We start from the raw sequence: 18,299 nt of genomic DNA, 5'->3' as shown, positions 1-18,299 counted from the left end.
TATACATTACTATATTCCTGGATCCAGGTGGCCGTATATCAGGGATCGTCTTCGGCTATGTCTTGGCATTCCCATTGACGATAGAAACCATGCTGTTGGCTACTTTCATGGCATTCACTGTTGATAAACATCGTCGTCACCTAGTGGACTTCCCCGCGAGCTGTTTTTGCTCATATGATGCAACACATCTTCACTTTTTCTTATTATTTATTTCGCTTCTTTTTATCATTGGTGTTTTCAATTTTGTCCATGTTAGTTAAAGCATTCCTTCATTAGGAGGAGGGAGGGACTGTTGTCTCAGGTATTAGGTTAATTTAGAATTTTGAGCTCTTCTTTGATTATGGGTACTCTATATGGTATCAAAGTATTAATCATGTCTTTAGTTATTCTTAGAACCACCGACGATTAGGTTTACGATGGCCATCATCTCAGTGAGCTATGGATATGAGCCGTGAAGCCTTCAAATTGGTACTATGTTTTTGGAGGCATGATTTCTTAATATTTGTCGCTTTGTCGAAGTGTGTTTTTTTTTTTTTTTGGGCAAATGTCGAAGTGTGTTTTAATGGATCTTTCTATTTGTAGTTTATGTTATAGGCTAATCAAAATGTTGTAAGAAATACTAAGCCATATTAGTAAAATACATATAACAACTTTTTCTCAAAAAAAAAAAAAAAAAACTCAAGCTAACATCTAGATAGAATCTGCATCTTCCCTGCAAAACAAACCAACATTTCAGTATCCAAAAACACTTTTTCGTCATATCCAAAAACCAACATTAAGAATAACATTTTCATCATATCACCGATGACGATGGCGTCAGAAACCATTATTATCCATATGAAAGAACTTGCTACTGTTTCGAACATATCAACATATCACCAATTTCGAACATGTCAAAATTAAATGATTTAAAAGTTAGAAAATGTTAATCTTAATAGTGATATGACGAAATTTTTTACTGTTAATTGTCATATGTTTGGTAGTTTTTATAATTCTTATTCATTGCTTTTATTAATTATATAAACAAAAAAAAATTGGAAAAAAATTGACAGGTCACTATGAAAAATAGGTCAACAAATCAAATTTTCAACTTGATGAAAAAATAAGCCGAAGGTGTTTTTATGATACAAAAATCAATTTGAAGGTTTAATATGCTAGTTAAAAAACTTCTAGGTTTAAAGTGTCACTAGATGCCACTTTGAAGGTTTTTTTATTCGATTTGTCCAAATTAAAAAATAATACTTCTTATATCTGTTTTTTTTTTCTTTTGAGTATGTGCATCTAACATCTTCAAAGTCAAGTCAAAACATGTGGATGCATAAAATACAACAATCTTATGACATAGTCTTTCACGAGGAAATGAGTGGTTGGAGACTAGAATAATCAAAGTCTTTCATATGCAAGGTAGTAGACTGGAGACATTTTGTTTTGTACTTAAGCGTCTGTTACAAATATGGTAGCTCAAGCTGGAAGAAGAAGCCTGGAAGTCAAATGAAGTTATGTCGATTGTTGTGGATTTCAATAGAGTATCAAATATTGTAGCTCAAGCTGAAAATATGAATGAGAGGTCTAGTACTAGCATTCAAGATGAAAATATCTATGAGAAATTGAAGGTGGCGGCTCAAGATGGGAATATTGAAAGACTATACGGGTTGATTGCCGTAGATCCAAACGTTCTAGGTCACTCTGATAAAGTGCCATTTTGTGAGACACCACTAAACATTGCAATTGAAGCAGGGCAAACTCATTTTTCCATGGAACTAATGATCCTGAAGCCATCACTTTCTTCAAAGCTTAACGTGTCAGGTTTCAGCCAGATGCATTTAGCTCTGCAAAACAACTACAGCCGAATGGTGAGAGGGTTTATAGCAATCATCAACAGCTTAGTCAGAATCAAGGGAAGAGGAAGGGTTACTCCTTTGCATCACGTAGCTCGAATAGGTGATGCAGAGTTGTTGAGTGAGTTCTTGTTTTCTTGTCCTTCCATAGAAGATTTGACGATTAAGTGTGAAACACCTGTGCACGTTGCCGTGGAGAACCACCAGTGGATGACGTTTAAGGTTCTGTTGGGATGGCTTAAGAGAGTAAACAAACTCTTGTTGACGGAACTGGAAATTATGTTTTGCTCTAGTAATTGCTTGGAGCTGCTTTAACTAACTAACATCTGAGACTTGCTTTCTTTTGATTTAGTTCATGCAAAAGTGTATGTGTTTCTGTGACTTGAATAAACATAAAATATATGTTTTTGTCTCATATTTTCATCTATGTAATTATGCTTAAGGTGTGCTTGATTTTTGCAGGTGATGAAGTTGCTGCACAAAACCGTTAAAGTAAACGCCAAGAACTTCTGTGGCAAAACCGCAATGGACATACTCCAAACTTACCAATCTCCTTGTTACCCTGAAGCAAGAGACTTCTTCCAAACGCGAAAGAAAGACTAGTTTGTGGTTCCACTATGACTCTATTACCAGATATTTGAGCAAAAAATCTATCGTTTATTGAGAAACGGAACAAATTCTTGGGCTGTCAACTTGAGCTCAATTCGAGAGAGATCCCTAAATACGAGCAAACGCAACGATGCAATACTCGTTGTTGCTATACTGATAGTAACAGCTACGAGCAAACGCAACGATGCAATACTCGTTGTTGCTATACTGATAGTAACAGCTACTTACCGGGCCGGATTTGGTCCTCCAGGCAGATTTTGGCAGGAAAGTTCTTCAAATCCTCACGATCACAATAGTCACTCTGCTGGGCAGATGATTATGCCTTTCAATATTAGCCCTGTTCGTTAGTCAAACGCTGCGATCGAGATGAGTGTCACAAAATTTAACGGAAGCTAGGGAAGAATCGACGCAGGATCCGCTGCTTTTAACCGTTTTTCAGCCGCAGAGGAGAGAAAATATGGACAAAATGAGACGCTGTTATTTTTTGCGTCACCAGCGTCACCGGAGCTCTTTGAATATTTGATCGCTGCGTTTTTTATTTTATCACCGGCGAAACCAATAAAGCAGAAAGCTGTGAAAAAATGCAGTCGCAGGTCTTGATCGCAGCGTTACCCAAACGAACAGGGATTGCCATATTTTTCATTGTCTTCAACGGGTTTGCATTTTATCATCTCTATATGCGATTATTGTCCTCATAATTGGACTCCCAATGTGGAAGTTAATTAGGGTTCAGTTGCGGCTATAAAGTATAGCTATGGTAGCATCATATGTTACTATATTCCCGGATCCAGGTTGCCGTATATCAGGGATTGTCTTCGGCTATGTCTTGGCATTCCCATTGACGATAGGAACCCTGCTGTTTTTTTTTGGTAAACCCTATCGGCTGATCCGGTCGGCCCCAGGAGGAACGCACTTAGTGCTACAGAGTGGACTTGTCATGTCCCCGATTCTGGATAGGATCGTCCGGGCGGACTGCGGTGCGAGGAAACGCACCAGTCAGGTCATATGGCCCAAAGACAAGCGTGTCATAGCCTGGAAGTAAGGTTATGGGCATCAGGAAGCTAAGGCATAGCTAATCCAAGAAGGAGACAAGCTCAAAGGAGCTGGACAAGCGAGCTGGTAGCTGGACAAAATCCAGGTGAAGCTCGATGAAGTGAATGATCAAAATGGATCATGAGAAGACTAAGTCTAGGTCTGGAAATAGACCAAGGGACTTAGTAAGATTGAATAATATGAAGAGAGCAAGCTGGACGAGTGATGAGACAGCTGGACGATGAGAGAATGAAGCTCGGTCAGCTGGGCGAAGCTCGGACAAGCTCAGTGTAGCTCACATCAAGTTTGGGCAGCTCATGTAGCTGGACTACTAGCTCACTCAGCTGGGTCAGCTGGGAGTCAGCTCAACTCAGCTGGATGGAGTGTTGGAAGCTCGGACCAGTGTGACAGTTCTGGGCAGTTACCGGGCAGGTTGGTTAGTCAATGGCGGTTATGGGCTGGTGGGATCTTGACATGAACAACCAAGGGTCCGTGCGTCTTGGCCTCAAACAAGGGACTCAGAATGATGTTCTGGGCCTAGTTTTTGGACAGCCCAAAGAAGAGAAGAGCAGTTGGGCAGTTATTTCCGAAAAGGTGCAAAAGGGGCAGTTTTGTGCCCTTTCTCTCTAACTGCTTGTGGCGGTTTCTCCAGGGCAGTTGGGGCTCAGTTTCTCTATAAATAAAGAGTCCCTGGCACAGATAATGGCACGAAATTCCTTGGGCAAAGCTCTGCCAAAATCTTACCAGAAAGATAAAGAGAGAGAGACCGGCGGTTAAGAGAGGAGGACCGTGTGGAGTGGTGTGATCTTGCTGGCGTGTTCTGATCGTGGGAAGACCAGGCCGTAGAGATGCACACCAGGGCTTCCTCCTACACCCTGAAACACAAAGAAACACAGAGAAAAGACAGAGAGTTGGTCGGATTCCCAATCCAAGACCCATGGTGGTGTGAAAGCCATAAAGAGGCAGTTTTGGGAGAGATCAAGGGGGAAAGTTATGAAAGACTTTCTGGTGGCTTTGGATCCGTGTTGTTATCACCCAAAGCATCCTCCAGGGCCTGAGAACACACGCAAATGGTGTGGAAAGAAGGTAGATGACCGGAACTCATTCCCAAAGGCCAAGACAGCCTTAAGGGCAGATGTGTGTAGAAAGGCAGTTTCATGGGCACTGAAGGGGGAAGTGATGGACGACCCTGTTAGGATGTTTGATCATGGATGATCACATCCTGGGCTTCCTCTGTGTCTTGGGAACACACGCAGATAACCAGGAGAGAAGGGAGAAGACCAGACTCCACTCTTACTGGCCAAGACAGCCTTGGAGGTAGATGCAGTGTAGAAAGTGGTTTCATGGAAGTTCCATGGAATGACTGATGGGTGCGACCCATGAATGGAACTTATCAATACTGGAAGTATATGATAAGGATTGATAGAGGCGTGCACTGGAGGAGCATGGCCGAACATAATAAGGAGTGACACATGATCTAATCAGATCATGTATAAGGTAACCGGTTTTATGATTACCTTTTGAATTCCAATTCTGTTGACTGAGTAATTGATCATGGCCAAGTATGGCACGTCCTTGAGGAATATATATATTATGAATGATTATGGTGTAGTCTGTTGGATCAGACTTGATGACACTAAACCATGGCCTTGGCCGGTTAGGAGAAATCCTCCATGGCCTTGGTTTGGAAGGTATGATCGGATCTCATAGTTCCTGAAGGACTTGAGGGGATCTGATGATTGATTCTTCTTAGTGGGTATTTATAATGAATTATCATGGTATTTGGGGATTTTTATCTAATTGATTTCGAGATGGTCAAGGTGGCCGGTGGGGCTGTTCTAGGTCAAGATCTATAGGATCGAGATCGGTTCTTGGAATTCTGACTTGACCATTCTCTTAGTTAAGATTTATCATGAATTATCATGAATCCTAATGAGTTTTTAGGGATTGATTTAGAGATGGTCCCTTGGGCCGGTTTGGCTGATCTTGGCCGAGATCTAGGGGCTGGAGGCCGGTTCTGGGAAATCCGATTGGACCATTCTCTTAGTTATGATTTATCATGAATTTTCATGAATTTTAATTGATTTTTGGAGCAAGTTTGCTTGAGGTCGAAATTGCACCTGAGGGCATATTGGGGTCAGATCCTTGTGTTAGGATATCTGATCATATGTTTGTGTGCTGGAACATATTGTCACTTATGATATTGATCATAAGGAATTGCTGGTTATCAACCTTGGTGTTGGTAAGGCAGGCCGTGTGTGATCTGATCATGGGTAAGGATGGACGACCTGATCCTTGGATGATGGATCAAGGTGTCTGATCTGATTGATCAAAGGATGCACCGGTGGTAAGAGCAACACTAATCAGGTTCAGTGGGACATGGTTCCATGACTGATTAGGAAGTGTGAAGACTCATCAGTTCTGAGTCATGTGGGGTGGTTGGTTGATTGACTCAGGATCTGATGGGCATTGTTAGTCCATGAGCTGGACTTGGTATCATAAGTTGATAAGGCAAAAAGGATGTGGGACAGTGCAAGAGCCGGTAACGGCCAGATGCATGTCCTTAGCTGTTTGAAGACTTCTCAAGGGTTACTTATGTCTGTGGGGATGGTTGGCTGAATGACTAAGTACCCAAGGGAAGAGTTTATGCAGGTATAAGGGAGTTGGACGAGTGGACGGGGAGCTGGGCAAGGCTACCTCACAGCTCGATCAGCTGGTTTATGAGTTCATTCAGCTAGTGTAGCTGGGCCGATGAGCTAACAAGCTCTGTGGATGTGGCAAAGGTATGATCTGTCAATGTTGCATAGATCTAGATAGAATGGCTTAGGGGAACGGATCCTCTGATTGTATGACTTGGTCTAGGTTCATGATTGACCTTGGAGCTAGCTGGCAGTTGCGTTTACTGACCAGTAGTTGAGGTGATCTGACCAGACAAGTGTTAGATTGGTTTTAGACCAATGGTTAAGTAGATACTATTCCGCTGTGCATAAGTTGAAATGATCTAAGCTAGGGAATGACTAAGGTAGTCTTGAGCTAAGATCTGAGTTAGCCCTCGCCAATGGGCGATGTTTTAATTAAAGGGCAAAAATTTTCAGAGGTTCGGTCTGGGTATGGACTGAGCGACGTGAGGCATCGACCGCGGCCTAGTCGGCCGGGATCGGGTCTTACAAGTTGGTATCAGAGCATGCTTGATCCTGTTACGGACAATGCTCAAAGATGTTGAGTTCCAAACCGAAATTATTTCTGAAAACTGAGATGACTTGGAACCTTAGTTGTGGTGAGCCAAGTGAGAGTTGAGGTAAGTTTGGGTTTCATGCTTGTGAACGGGGAAGTTTTAAGATGAGCCGGCTTAGCCAAGATACACTCTTCCACGGCAAGACCCTGAAAACATAAAGGTTAGTTTATCTAGTTATTTGGGAATAATGGACGGATTGGATGATGGAGCAATGCAAGATCTTTGTATGGACGACCTGGACAAAGGAAGCAACATGGACCAGAGAGTGGCTTAGGTTGAAAGAAACGTGCAGCACTCTCTTGGAGGTAAATGTTATCCCTTGGTGGCCGTTCAAAACAAGTGAGCATATGCAATGTTCATGTTAGTCTAAGGGAGACGCTACATGGCTAGTACATGACTGGGCTTGTGATCAGATGGATCAGCTTGGACTCAGTGTAAGTCAAGGTAGGATTCCTTAAGATTGAATGAATGGAATGGATCAATTCCAAGAGGAATTGGAAACACGATGTTAAGTATCTTAGTATGATGAGGATTGAGGTGTACTATAAACACTTTTGTGAATGGTATGGGACGTTCATAAATGTGTGATGCTTTGGAGAATGGTATGGGACATTTTCCAAATGTGTGATCAAACCGAGATCCTACTCATCTAAGTACTTAATGATCGGTGGTGATCTTGGATAGGCCGATGCCTATAGATCTGATTGTGGTGATCTTGGATAGGTCGATGCCTATAGATCTGATTGTGGTGATCTTGGATAGGCCGATGCCTATAGATCTGATTGTGGTGATCTTGGATAGGCCGATGCCTATAGATCTGATTGTGGTGATCTTGGATAGGCTGATGCCTATAGATCTGATTGTGGTCCCCCTCAAGAATCATGGAGTGATCTTGGGCATGGACTGGTTGGGAAAGTATCGGGCAACTCTAGATTGTCACCTGGGAAGGGTGCAACTTGAGAACGAGTTTGGACCCCGATTAAGTACCAAGGAATCAAGCCAACCTCTTGTAGTTTGGTGGTTTCAGCAGTCCAATAGAACGGATGCTTGGAAATGGTTGTGAGGCCTTTTGGCTACCATTTACACTGATGAGGTTGAAGGGGCCTGTGACCCAGAGGGTATACCGTTGGTTCGGGAATTTCAGAATGTGTTTGGGGCACTACAGGGCATTCCCCCTGATAGGGCTGACTCATTCATCATTGAATTGGAACCTGGATCGGCTCCATTATCTAAAAGTCCATATAGAATGGCACCAGCTCAGATGGTAGAGCTGAAGAAGCAACTTGAGGAGTTCCTTGAGAAGGGGTTCATACGCCCTAGTGTATTGCCTTGGGGAGCACCAGTTCTTTTTGTGAAACAGAAAGATGGTAGCTTCAGGCTGTATATTGATTGAGACGGTTGAGTCCCTGAGTGGATCCAGAACCGTAATATGATCAAGTCCAGTAAGGGACGAGGATCAGGACACGACCTACTCAGAGATGGACCTATGGTCGGAATGCACGGTCGAGTCCTTGAGTGGACCAGGACCGGAATATGATCACGTCCTAAATGGACCAGGATCGAAATATGACAAAGTCCAGTGATGGACAGAAGTAAAGTTAAGGCTGTATTAGTCTGGTAGGGACTAAGATCGCAATATGGCCAAGCTGGAAAAGGCTATGGTCGGTTAAGGGATGATCTAGTACGACTAGGCTGGGATCATGAACCCTTGGTGTCTGTAAGGACATAAGGAAACAAAACAATCTGTTAGGACTTGTGGTACAATAAGCGGCCTAAAGATTGGAACGAGTTCATTAAGACTTGACTGATACATTGAGTGGCTTGGAGATTGGGTAAATCTACTAAGACTCGGGTATGCAGTAAGTTTTTAGAGACTGAAGATGATCTAGTCATGGACTAGGGTCAGAGAGTAAGAGACTTGGTGTCTACTAGGACCGCAACCTGGAGAGTTGGGTCTGAGACACAAGTCAGGTATTTGTATGGGTGCTTGATGGACCACTTGATAAGATTTTGGGTTAAATATCTATCAAGTGGGGGAGACTTGTTGTGTATATGATGACCAGGACGTGGTCAGTGAGAAGGAACAAGGTGGGAGATGCAACGAATTGGTTAGAAAGAACCAAACGAGCATGCTCCATGTTTCGGGTACAAAGGAGTTCGGATGGAACCTTTGTCATGAGACAAGAGGTTAACACCACTGGATTCGAGGACGAATCCTTCGTAAGTGGGGGAGACTTGTCATGTCCCCGATTCTGGATAGGATCGTCCGGACGGACTGCGGTGCGAGGAAACGCACCAGTCAGGTCATATGGCCCAAAGACAAGCGTGTCATAGCCTGGAAGTAAGGTTATGGGCATCAGGAAGCTAAGGCATAGCTAATCCAAGAAGGAGACAAGCTCAAAGGAGCTGGACAAGCGAGCTGGTAGCTGGACAAAATCCAGGTGAAGCTCGATGAAGTGAATGATCAAAATGGATCATGAGAAGACTAAGTCTAGGTCTGGAAATAGACCAAGGGACTTAGTAAGATTGAATAATATGAAGAGAGCAAGCTGGACGAGTGATGAGACAGCTGGACGATGCGAGAATGAAGCTCGGTCAGCTGGGCGAAGCTCGGACAAGCTCAGTGTAGCTCACATCAAGTTTGGCCAGCTCATGTAGCTGGACTACTAGCTCACTCAGCTGGGTCAGCTGGGAGTCAGCTCAACTCAGCTGGATGGAGTGTTGGAAGCTCGGACCAGTGTGACAGTTCTGGGCAGTTACCGGGCAGGTTGGTTAGTCAATGGCGGTTATGGGCTGGTGGGATCTTGACATGAACCACCAAGGGTCCGTGGGTCTTGGCCTCAGACAAGGGACTCAGAATGATGTTCTGGGCCTAGTTTTCGGACAGCCCAAAGGAGAGAAGAGCAGTTGGGCAGTTATTTCCGAAAAGGTGCAAAAGGGGCAGTTTTGTGCCCTTTCTCTCTAACTGCTTGTGGCGGTTTCTCCAGGGCAGTTGGGGCTCAGTTTCTCTATAAATAAAGAGTCCCTGGCACAGATAATGGCACGAAATTCCTTGGGCAAAGCTCTGCCAAAATCTTACCAGAAAGATAAAGAGAGAGAGACCGGCGGTTAAGAGAGGAGGACCGTGTGGAGTGGTGTGATCTTGCTGGCGTGTTATGATCGTGGGAAGACCAGGCCGTAGAGATGCACACCAGGGCTTCCTCCTACACCCTGAAACACAAAGAAACACAGAGAAAAGACAGAGAGTTGGTCGGATTCCCAATCCAAGACCCATGGTGGTGTGAAAGCCATAAAGAGGCAGTTTTGGGAGAGATCAAGGTGGAAAGTTATGAAAGACTTTCTGGTGGCTTTGGATCCGTGTTGTTATCACCCAAAGCATCCTCCAGTTCCTGAGAACACACGCAAATGGTGTGGAAAGAAGGTCGATGACCGGAACTCATTCCCAAAGGCCAAGACAGCCTTAAGGGCAGATGTGTGTAGAAAGGCAGTTTCATGGGCACTGAAGGGGGAAGTGATGGACGACCCTGTTAGGATGTTTGATCATGGATGATCACATCCTGGGCTTCCTCTGTGTCTTGGGAACACACGCAGATAACCAGGAGAGAAGGGAGAAGACCAGACTCCACTCTTACTGGCCAAGACAGCCTTGGAGGTAGATGCAGTGTAGAAAGTGGTTTCATGGAAGTTCCATGGAATGACTGATGGGTGCGACCCATGAATGGAACTTATCAATACTGGAAGTATATGATAAGGATTGATAGAGGCGTGCACTGGAGGAGCATGGCCGAACATAATAAGGAGTGACACATGATCTAATCAGATCATGTATAAGGTAACCGGTTTTATGATTACCTTTTGAATTCCAATTCTGTTGACTGAGTAATTGATCATGGCCAAGTATGGCACGTCCTTGAGGAATATATATATTATGAATGATTATGGTGTAGTCTGTTGGATCAGACTTGATGACACTAAACCATGGCCTTGGCCGGTTAGGAGAAATCCTCCATGGCCTTGGTTTGGAAGGTATGATCGGATCTCATAGTTCCTGAAGGACTTGAGGGGATCTGATGATTGATTCTTCTTAGTGGGTATTTATAATGAATTATCATGGTATTTGGGGATTTTTATCTAATTGATTTCGAGATGGTCAAGGTGGCCGGTGGGGCTGTTCTAGGTCAAGATCTATAGGATCGAGATCGGTTCTTGGAATTCTGACTTGACCATTCTCTTAGTTAAGATTTATCATGAATTATCATGAATCCTAATGAGTTTTTAGGGATTGATTTAGAGATGGTCCCTTGGGCCGGTTTGGCTGATCTTGGCCGAGATCTAGGGGCTGGAGGCCGGTTCTGGGAAATCCGATTGGACCATTCTCTTAGTTATGATTTATCATGAATTTTCATGAATTTTAATTGATTTTTGGAGCAAGTTTGCTTGAGGTCGAAATTGCACCTGAGGGCATATTGGGGTCAGATCCTTGTGTTAGGATATCTGATCATATGTTTGTGTGCTGGAACATATTGTCACTTATGATATTGATCATAAGGAATTGCTGGTTATCAACCTTGGTGTTGGTAAGGCAGGCCGTGTGTGATCTGATCATGGGTAAGGATGGACGACCTGATCCTTGGATGATGGATCAAGGTGTCTGATCTGATTGATCAAAGGATGCACCGGTGGTAAGAGCAACACTAATCAGGTTCAGTGGGACACGGTTCCATGACTGATTTGGAAGTGTGAAGACTCATCAGTTCTGAGACATGTGGGGTGGTTGGTTGATTGACTCAGGATCTGATGGGCATTGTTAGTCCATGAGCTGGACTTGGTATCATAAGTTGATACGGCAAAAAGGATGTGGGACAGTGCATGAGCCGGTAACGGCCAGATGCATGTCCTTAGCTGTTTGTAGACTTCTCAAGGGTTACTTATGTCTGTGGGGATGGTTGGCTGAATGACTAAGTACCCAAGGGAAGAGTTTATGCAGGTATAAGGGAGTTGGACGAGTGGACGGGGAGCTGGGCAAGGCTACCTCACAGCTCGATCAGCTGGTTTATGAGTTCATTCAGCTAGTGTAGCTGGGCCGATGAGCTAACAAGCTCTGTGGATGTGGCAAAGGTATGATCTGTCAATGTTGCATAGATCTAGATAGAATGGCTTAGGGGAACGGATCCTCTGATTTTATGACTTGGTCTAGGTTCATGATTGACCTTGGAGCTAGCTGGCAGTTGCGTTTACTGACCAGTAGTTGAGGTGATCTGACCAGACAAGTGTTAGATTGGTTTTAGACCAATGGTTAAGTAGATACTATTCCGCTGTGCATAAGTTGAAATGATCTAAGCTAGGGAATGACTAAGGTAGTCTTGAGCTAAGATCTGAGTTAGCCCTCGCCAATGGGCGATGTTTTAATTAAAGGGCAAAAATTTTCAGAGGTTCGGTCTGGGTATGGACTGAGCGACGTGAGGCATCGACCGCGGCCTAGTCGGCCGGGATCGGGTCTTACAGGACTAGCCCGAATGCATACCACACTGCCTGACCCGAGTTTGGAATACCTTCCGACTAATGCCATGGGGTGGACCAATCATCTGTTATGGTCCACCATGTAAACCACTTGGACCAAAGCCCAAGCCCAGACTGGCTAAGTAGTGATAATTTAGTTCCCAAGAGGAATCGAATCCAGGACTGATTTGGGTACACACCAAACCCCAAAAGATTGTCACTAGGCTACCACCGCTTTGTTATAGGAACCATGCTGTTGGCTACTCTCATGGCATTTACCGTTGATAAACATCGTCGACGCCCAGTGGACTTCCCCGCGAGCTGTTTCTGCTCATATGATGCAACACATCTTCACTTTTTCTTATTAATATTTTCGCTCCATTTTATCCTAGGTGTTTTCATTTTTGTCCATGCTAGTTAAAGCATTCCTTCTTTAAGAGGAAGGAAGGAAGGTTGTTTTAGGTATTGAGTTAATATAGAACTTCGAGCTCTTCTTTAATTATCGGTAGTCTATATGGCATCATCTCAGTGAGCAATGGATATGAGCCGTGAAGGCTTCAAATTATTGCTATGTTATTGAAGGCATGCTTTCTTAAATATACGTCGCTTTGTCAAAGTGTGTTTGAATGGATTTTTTTTTCAGAAACTTAAACAGACTCATATAAACCTCGCAAACCAAACTGGTAACTCCGCATCCACATGAACAACAAATGATGGTATTTTCCTTGTACTGCATGCGAGACTGTCCGTACTTGAATTATGCGTCCATGGTATATGAATGAGCTCTGAACAGTGGAAACTTTTCTTCAAGATCTTTATGTCTTCCAAATTACTTGCAAAGGCTGGCCCATTCTTCTGGTTCTGAAACCATATTCACCAACTGAGAACAATTCATTTCAAATGTAAAAATAATTGTCTTAGATTCCTTATACATTCCATTGCCCAAATGAGAGCCTCTCTCTCCGAGTGAAGTGGCGACTGGCTCGTTCATGTATTCCTTGCTCCCATTAAACCATCAAAACCTTCCAGTGTGCTATATCACCCTTGTGCCAAATAGATTTTCTGATTTTTCCATGATCCATCTGTAAAACACCATCTACCTGGAATAAATGGTACTGTTGCTCCTACTGGTAATCGAGTTTGATCGATTCCTTGTGTAAGTGAAATATGTGCCTCAGCCCAAAGTAATGACTCAGTTTCTGCCAATTTGAGAGTATCTCTAGGATCAATATCCAAATAGCTAAATACTTTGTTGTTTCTTCCTTTCCGTATGTACCATAAGATCCATGCAAATTGATGATTTTCCAATTCCAGAGAAACCCTGCAAAACAAATGATCCATGTTTGCAAAGAATGATTGGGTGGGAAAGATGTCTGGATTCGATGGAATTCGTGAGAGTGCCCAAACATGAACCGCCGGTGTACATTAAAAAAAACACACATGATTTATGGATTCCTCAAGTGCTCCACATCGTGCACAAACTGTATCTCCTTGTTCATCTTGCTCTTAAATTTCTCTTAACTGCTATAACATCCTGATACCAATTGCCATAAAAATGTTTCATCTTAGGTGGACAGCGTATTTTCCAGCATAAAGCCTTCAATGGAGTGACCGAAGGACCCTACTTTGGTAGCATTCTTTCTCTATCTGGATATCAAGAATTAACCATGTATCTCCCATTATTAGTAAAATTTCATCCATCACAATCTGTTTTCTGAATTCGACTTAATGGAATACTTTCAATTTTTTCGCATCTTGAGGATCCACCAGAATCCGAATTACCTATAAATTTCATGTTCCCGATGTTACATTGATGAGAGAATCCACTGTAATGTCCGGATAAAGATTTTTGTTGATTTTTATTTGTTGGTCTCGGCCGAGTCGATGGGAGCCAAGGATCATTCTATACTGAGATAGATGAACCTGATCCCACCTTTTTGATTATTCATTTTTCTAACCAAAGATCTAGCAGAGACAATACTGCGCCAGCCGTAGGACGACGAGTACGATCTAATAGGTTCTAGGGGTGATTATGTTTAAAGCTAATCAATAAGTTGTAAGAAATACTAAGGCCATTTTTGTTTCTATATCCAGACGCTATATCAATCAGATTTTGTTCGTTTGGATACTATTGCATCAACATCTAGATGCAACATCTATAATATGTAAATATCTAGATATTTGAGATGCTAATTAAGTAGAATTTGGATGCTACATTTGCATCTCAAAATTCAAAAGACCTAAATACCACTAATACAAATTCAAATATAACTAAATTAATTATTACATAATATATTTAATCAATAAATTGCAATTTTTTGCTTAAACTGTTAAATGTGTTTTCGAGCTAAGACCGTAATTGCGAGAGATTCATTTATATAAAATGTGATTTTACAGCCTATTTGTTTCTCAAGTCGAAGAAACATTTCCAAGTATATCCACAAGTGACGTAGACAAAAGGAAAGATCAACACTTTATTAATTGGTTGAGGAATCATGTATTAATTAACTCAAACTCTTTTTCATACATGATCTGTATTTCAACGTCTCTTTATTTTTGCAGGTTGATTATGACGACGATGCAAATTATCCTAAGTGGTTACACGAAGTAATTCAATCTCCACTTGTAAAGGTCACCACATCACAGATGTATTTCACACGAGGCTATACTTTTCACACATATGAGTATGGTAGACAGCGGGTGACCAGTAACTATGGAATATGTGTGAAAGGGGAAACATATTTCTACGGGACCTTGACGGAGATTATTGAAGTCGAATTCCCAGGGATATTGAAGCTGAAATGCGTCCTCTTCAAATGTGAATGGTTCGACCCCGTCGTCAACAGAGGTGTTCGGTTTAACAAATTCGGTGTAGTTGCTGTCAACGGTGGACGAAGGTACAACAAATTCGAGCCTTTCATCTTAGCTTCACAAGCAGACCAAGTTAGCTTCCTTCCATACCCTTGGATGAGAGATTCGGGTATAAATTGGTTAGCTGTGATCAAAGTTACACCTCGAGGATGAATAATCAGTCGAGAAGAACCACCTTTGCAAGAAGAACAGACAAATGAAGTCGAGGAACCTGAACAAGAAATTGATGACATCTTTCTCATTGATCCGCATAATCACGAGTACGAAGATCTTACCGACGATGCCACAGAGGAAGCTGTTGAAGACGAGTTTAATGAAAATGATGATGTTTCTAGTGATGAAGAGAATGTCGATGTATCGGATTGATGTATTTGATTTTGTGTAAGGTAATGTGGGAGTTTTTTTTATAAATAAGATATTGAGATAATAAGTTAAGGAATGGGGTTTGGAATGGAAAGAATAGATTGAGGTGAAAGAATATATTGAGTTTAAAGGGTAGATGGGTTTGGGGTTTGGAATATATGAAGTAGAAGATAAGGAAGATGGGGTTTGGGGTTTCAGATTTTAGTGATTTAAACATAATACTCAGTAATTCTTCGTAAATAAACGTGGATATTACGACGAAATATAAAAGAAAAAAAAACGCGGGACTCGTTAATTTCATGTAAGAAGAAATCGTCGTAAAGCACTCGTAAGTCAACGAGGAAATAACGACGAAAGAGCTCGTTCCACATGTGTTCCAATATCTTTCTTCTCTTCCTTTTTTTCAAATATTTCTAATTTGAAAAGCATTTTGCTAAGTTGTGTGATTTGAGATAGGGTGTGATTTGTGAGATTTGTGAGTTTGTGTGTGATTTGTGAGTTTGCGTGTGGTTTGAGAAGGAAAGTTGCGGGTATTTATAGAAAAGCGGGGCTCGCTAATTCCTCGTAAAATATTGACTCGTAAATTCTACGTAAACTTAGTCGTCGTAAAAAACTCGTAAACCTAAACACGGGCCTTTGTAATTCCTCGCTACTTCCTCGTACAATAAAACACGGGCCTTTGTAATTCCTCGTAAAGCTAAACACGGGCCTTTGTAATTCCTCGTAACTTTACGAGGAAATAACGAGGATAAGTAATCTTATATATACTCCCGAGCGCTCACTCTTTCTTTCCTCTCTACTTCCTCTCCACTTCCTTTCTATTTCGTAGCAATGGTAAGTCTCTCTAATTCCTCTCTAATTTGATTAGTTTAGGATAGATTAGGTGGTTAGTATAGGGAATTTAGATAGGTTTACGGGTTTTATGTTAATTAGTGTTGATTAGGTGGATAATGTAGGAAATTATACTGTTGATGTTAATTTTAAAAATTAAATTTTTTTCTAGACGATTCGAAGAAACATACTTACTCCCCATTACAGACAGATGTTCGGTGAGCCTGGTAGTCATTTAGACCCGTCGTCTTCTTCAGCTCCCGGTTCTTCTTCAGCTCCCAGTTCTTCTTCAGCTCCCGGTTCTTCGGGTCCGGAGACTGTCCCCGAGACTCAGTCTTCTCAGAGAGTCTCTCGGTCGCCTTCTTCTAGTGCACCATCGGTTCCTCCTGTGCCTCCTCCGATGGCTCCTCCTCCGATGCCTCCTCCGATGGCTCCTCCGACGATGCCTCCTCCTGTGCCTCCTCCGATGGCTCCTCCGATGCCCGCCGATGTTCATCCCGATTTGATGGTGCCTCCGAGTGCTCCTTACTCGCAGTACACTGTCGAAGACATTCTCCGTCTGCCAGGCAGAGAAGGTTTACCAGTCATCGACCCCGGCCGACAGGACGGAACTTTGTGGTATGTTGCATTAATTTTTTTTTTAATTCGTTTAAAATTCTTTTATAACATTAAAAAAATAATTTATATTTTAAATTTGTTTTTTTTCAGGTGGGGGGTTGACGGATGTCTTGCATCGGACGTAACCGACACGATCAAATGTTACTTCTTCATGCCACATCCGAACTGGAGTAAGACGCCTCACTACGTTAGAAAGACGTGGTTCAAAATATACGCTGTAAGTTTCTATTAATTAATTATATATAATTTAATTTTTTCATGATTTATATATATTTCTTTTAAAAAAACTAATTATTTATTTAATTTTTTCTACAGCAAAAATATCATTGGGGCTTGGGGGTCACTGAGAGGGTGAGGAAAGCGTTTTACGCGAAGGCGAAAGTTCGCTTGTTGGACACGGTCTCCAACTGGAAGGGTGACTGGATCGTGAAGGGGTATGAGCGTGGCAAACCCGCTGAGCTCACCACGGATGTGTGGGATGGCCTCATCCGTTATTGGCGTCTTCCTGATTCCATTAGAATTGCCCAGTCTTGCTCTAACTCCCGTAACACGGTCGATGAGCACGGGAACGGACCGATGCTTCACACTACGGGCCAAAAACCCCACGCCGGTGTCCGTACGGAAATGGTAATTAAATATTTTATTAAATAAATGTTTTAATATATATATTTTTATTCTAACTTTCTTAAATGTTTTTTAGGCCAAAGAGACCGGACATCTCCAGTCTCTTATGGAACTTTACGAGAAGACCCACAAGAACAAGGCGGGCGTATTTTAGATGGCAAGTCCGAGCAAATCTACAACGACGTGGTTGCTCGGGTTGAAGACCGCCAGACCCAGCTGACCCAGCAGTCTACCGACGGATTACCCGTCACCTTATCCACACTTGAAGTGGATAAGATTTACGAGGAGATAAATTTTCTAAAATTTTAATTTCTTATTATTCATTTAATTTAACTTTAAATTTTTACCAACAATATTTATTTTTTGTTTTTAAGGTTGTCCCTAAAAAAAAGGGACGCACGTTGGGGATTGGTTCCGTCAACGATGTTCCGAGAGCGACATCGTCTTATGGTCAGCGACGGGATGATGAAGTCACTGAGCTGCGTAACGAGTTGGCCTCGACAAAAGCTCGTATGGGTGGAGTCGAGGGCTTCTTGGACGTTATAGCGGCCACAAATCCGGAATGGGAGTCCATGTTGAGGAACATGCGACAACAACATCCTATTCCAGGCGAGTCATTCGACACACATAACAAGGCGGATGTTGCGAGGAGGAGTGAGGAACTCTACCAGGCGATGAACGACCCTTAGTTCTTTTTTTCCGGTTGTTGTATTATAAATTCAAAACTTATTTATATATAAAATATTTTCATATTGATTTGATTTTTATTTTAAATTATA

At 42.4% G+C, this 18,299-nt stretch overlaps 1 protein-coding gene across 1 annotated transcript; it reads left to right on the top strand.

Annotated features, from left to right (window-relative positions):
* Positions 1–1,556: 1,556 nt before the first annotated feature.
* Positions 1,557–2,441, top strand: LOC106393399 (ankyrin repeat-containing protein BDA1-like). Its single transcript, XM_013834100.1, has 2 exons — positions 1,557–2,084; positions 2,301–2,441. Exons 1-2 carry the CDS (start codon positions 1,557–1,559, stop codon positions 2,439–2,441), a joined length of 669 nt encoding a protein of 222 aa, XP_013689554.1.
* The last annotated feature ends 15,858 nt before the right edge of the window (positions 2,442–18,299 follow it).

This window comes from Brassica napus, chromosome C2, assembly GCF_020379485.1.
Source record: "Brassica napus cultivar Da-Ae chromosome C2, Da-Ae, whole genome shotgun sequence".
Taxonomy (NCBI): Eukaryota; Viridiplantae; Streptophyta; class Magnoliopsida; order Brassicales; family Brassicaceae; genus Brassica; species Brassica napus.
The sequence above is the reverse complement of the archived record's forward strand: the minus strand, read 5'-3'. Positions and strand labels throughout refer to the sequence as shown.

Bases quoted from the DNA above. Each gene is read 5' to 3' on its own strand.
- LOC106393399 (XM_013834100.1), top strand. From the start codon at position 1,557: ATGAATGAGAGGTCTAGTACTAGCATTCAAGATGAAAATATCTATGAG. The intron at 2,085-2,300 runs GTAAACAAACTC...TGATTTTTGCAG, and splicing joins TGTTGGGATGGCTTAAGAGA to GTGATGAAGTTGCTGCACAA.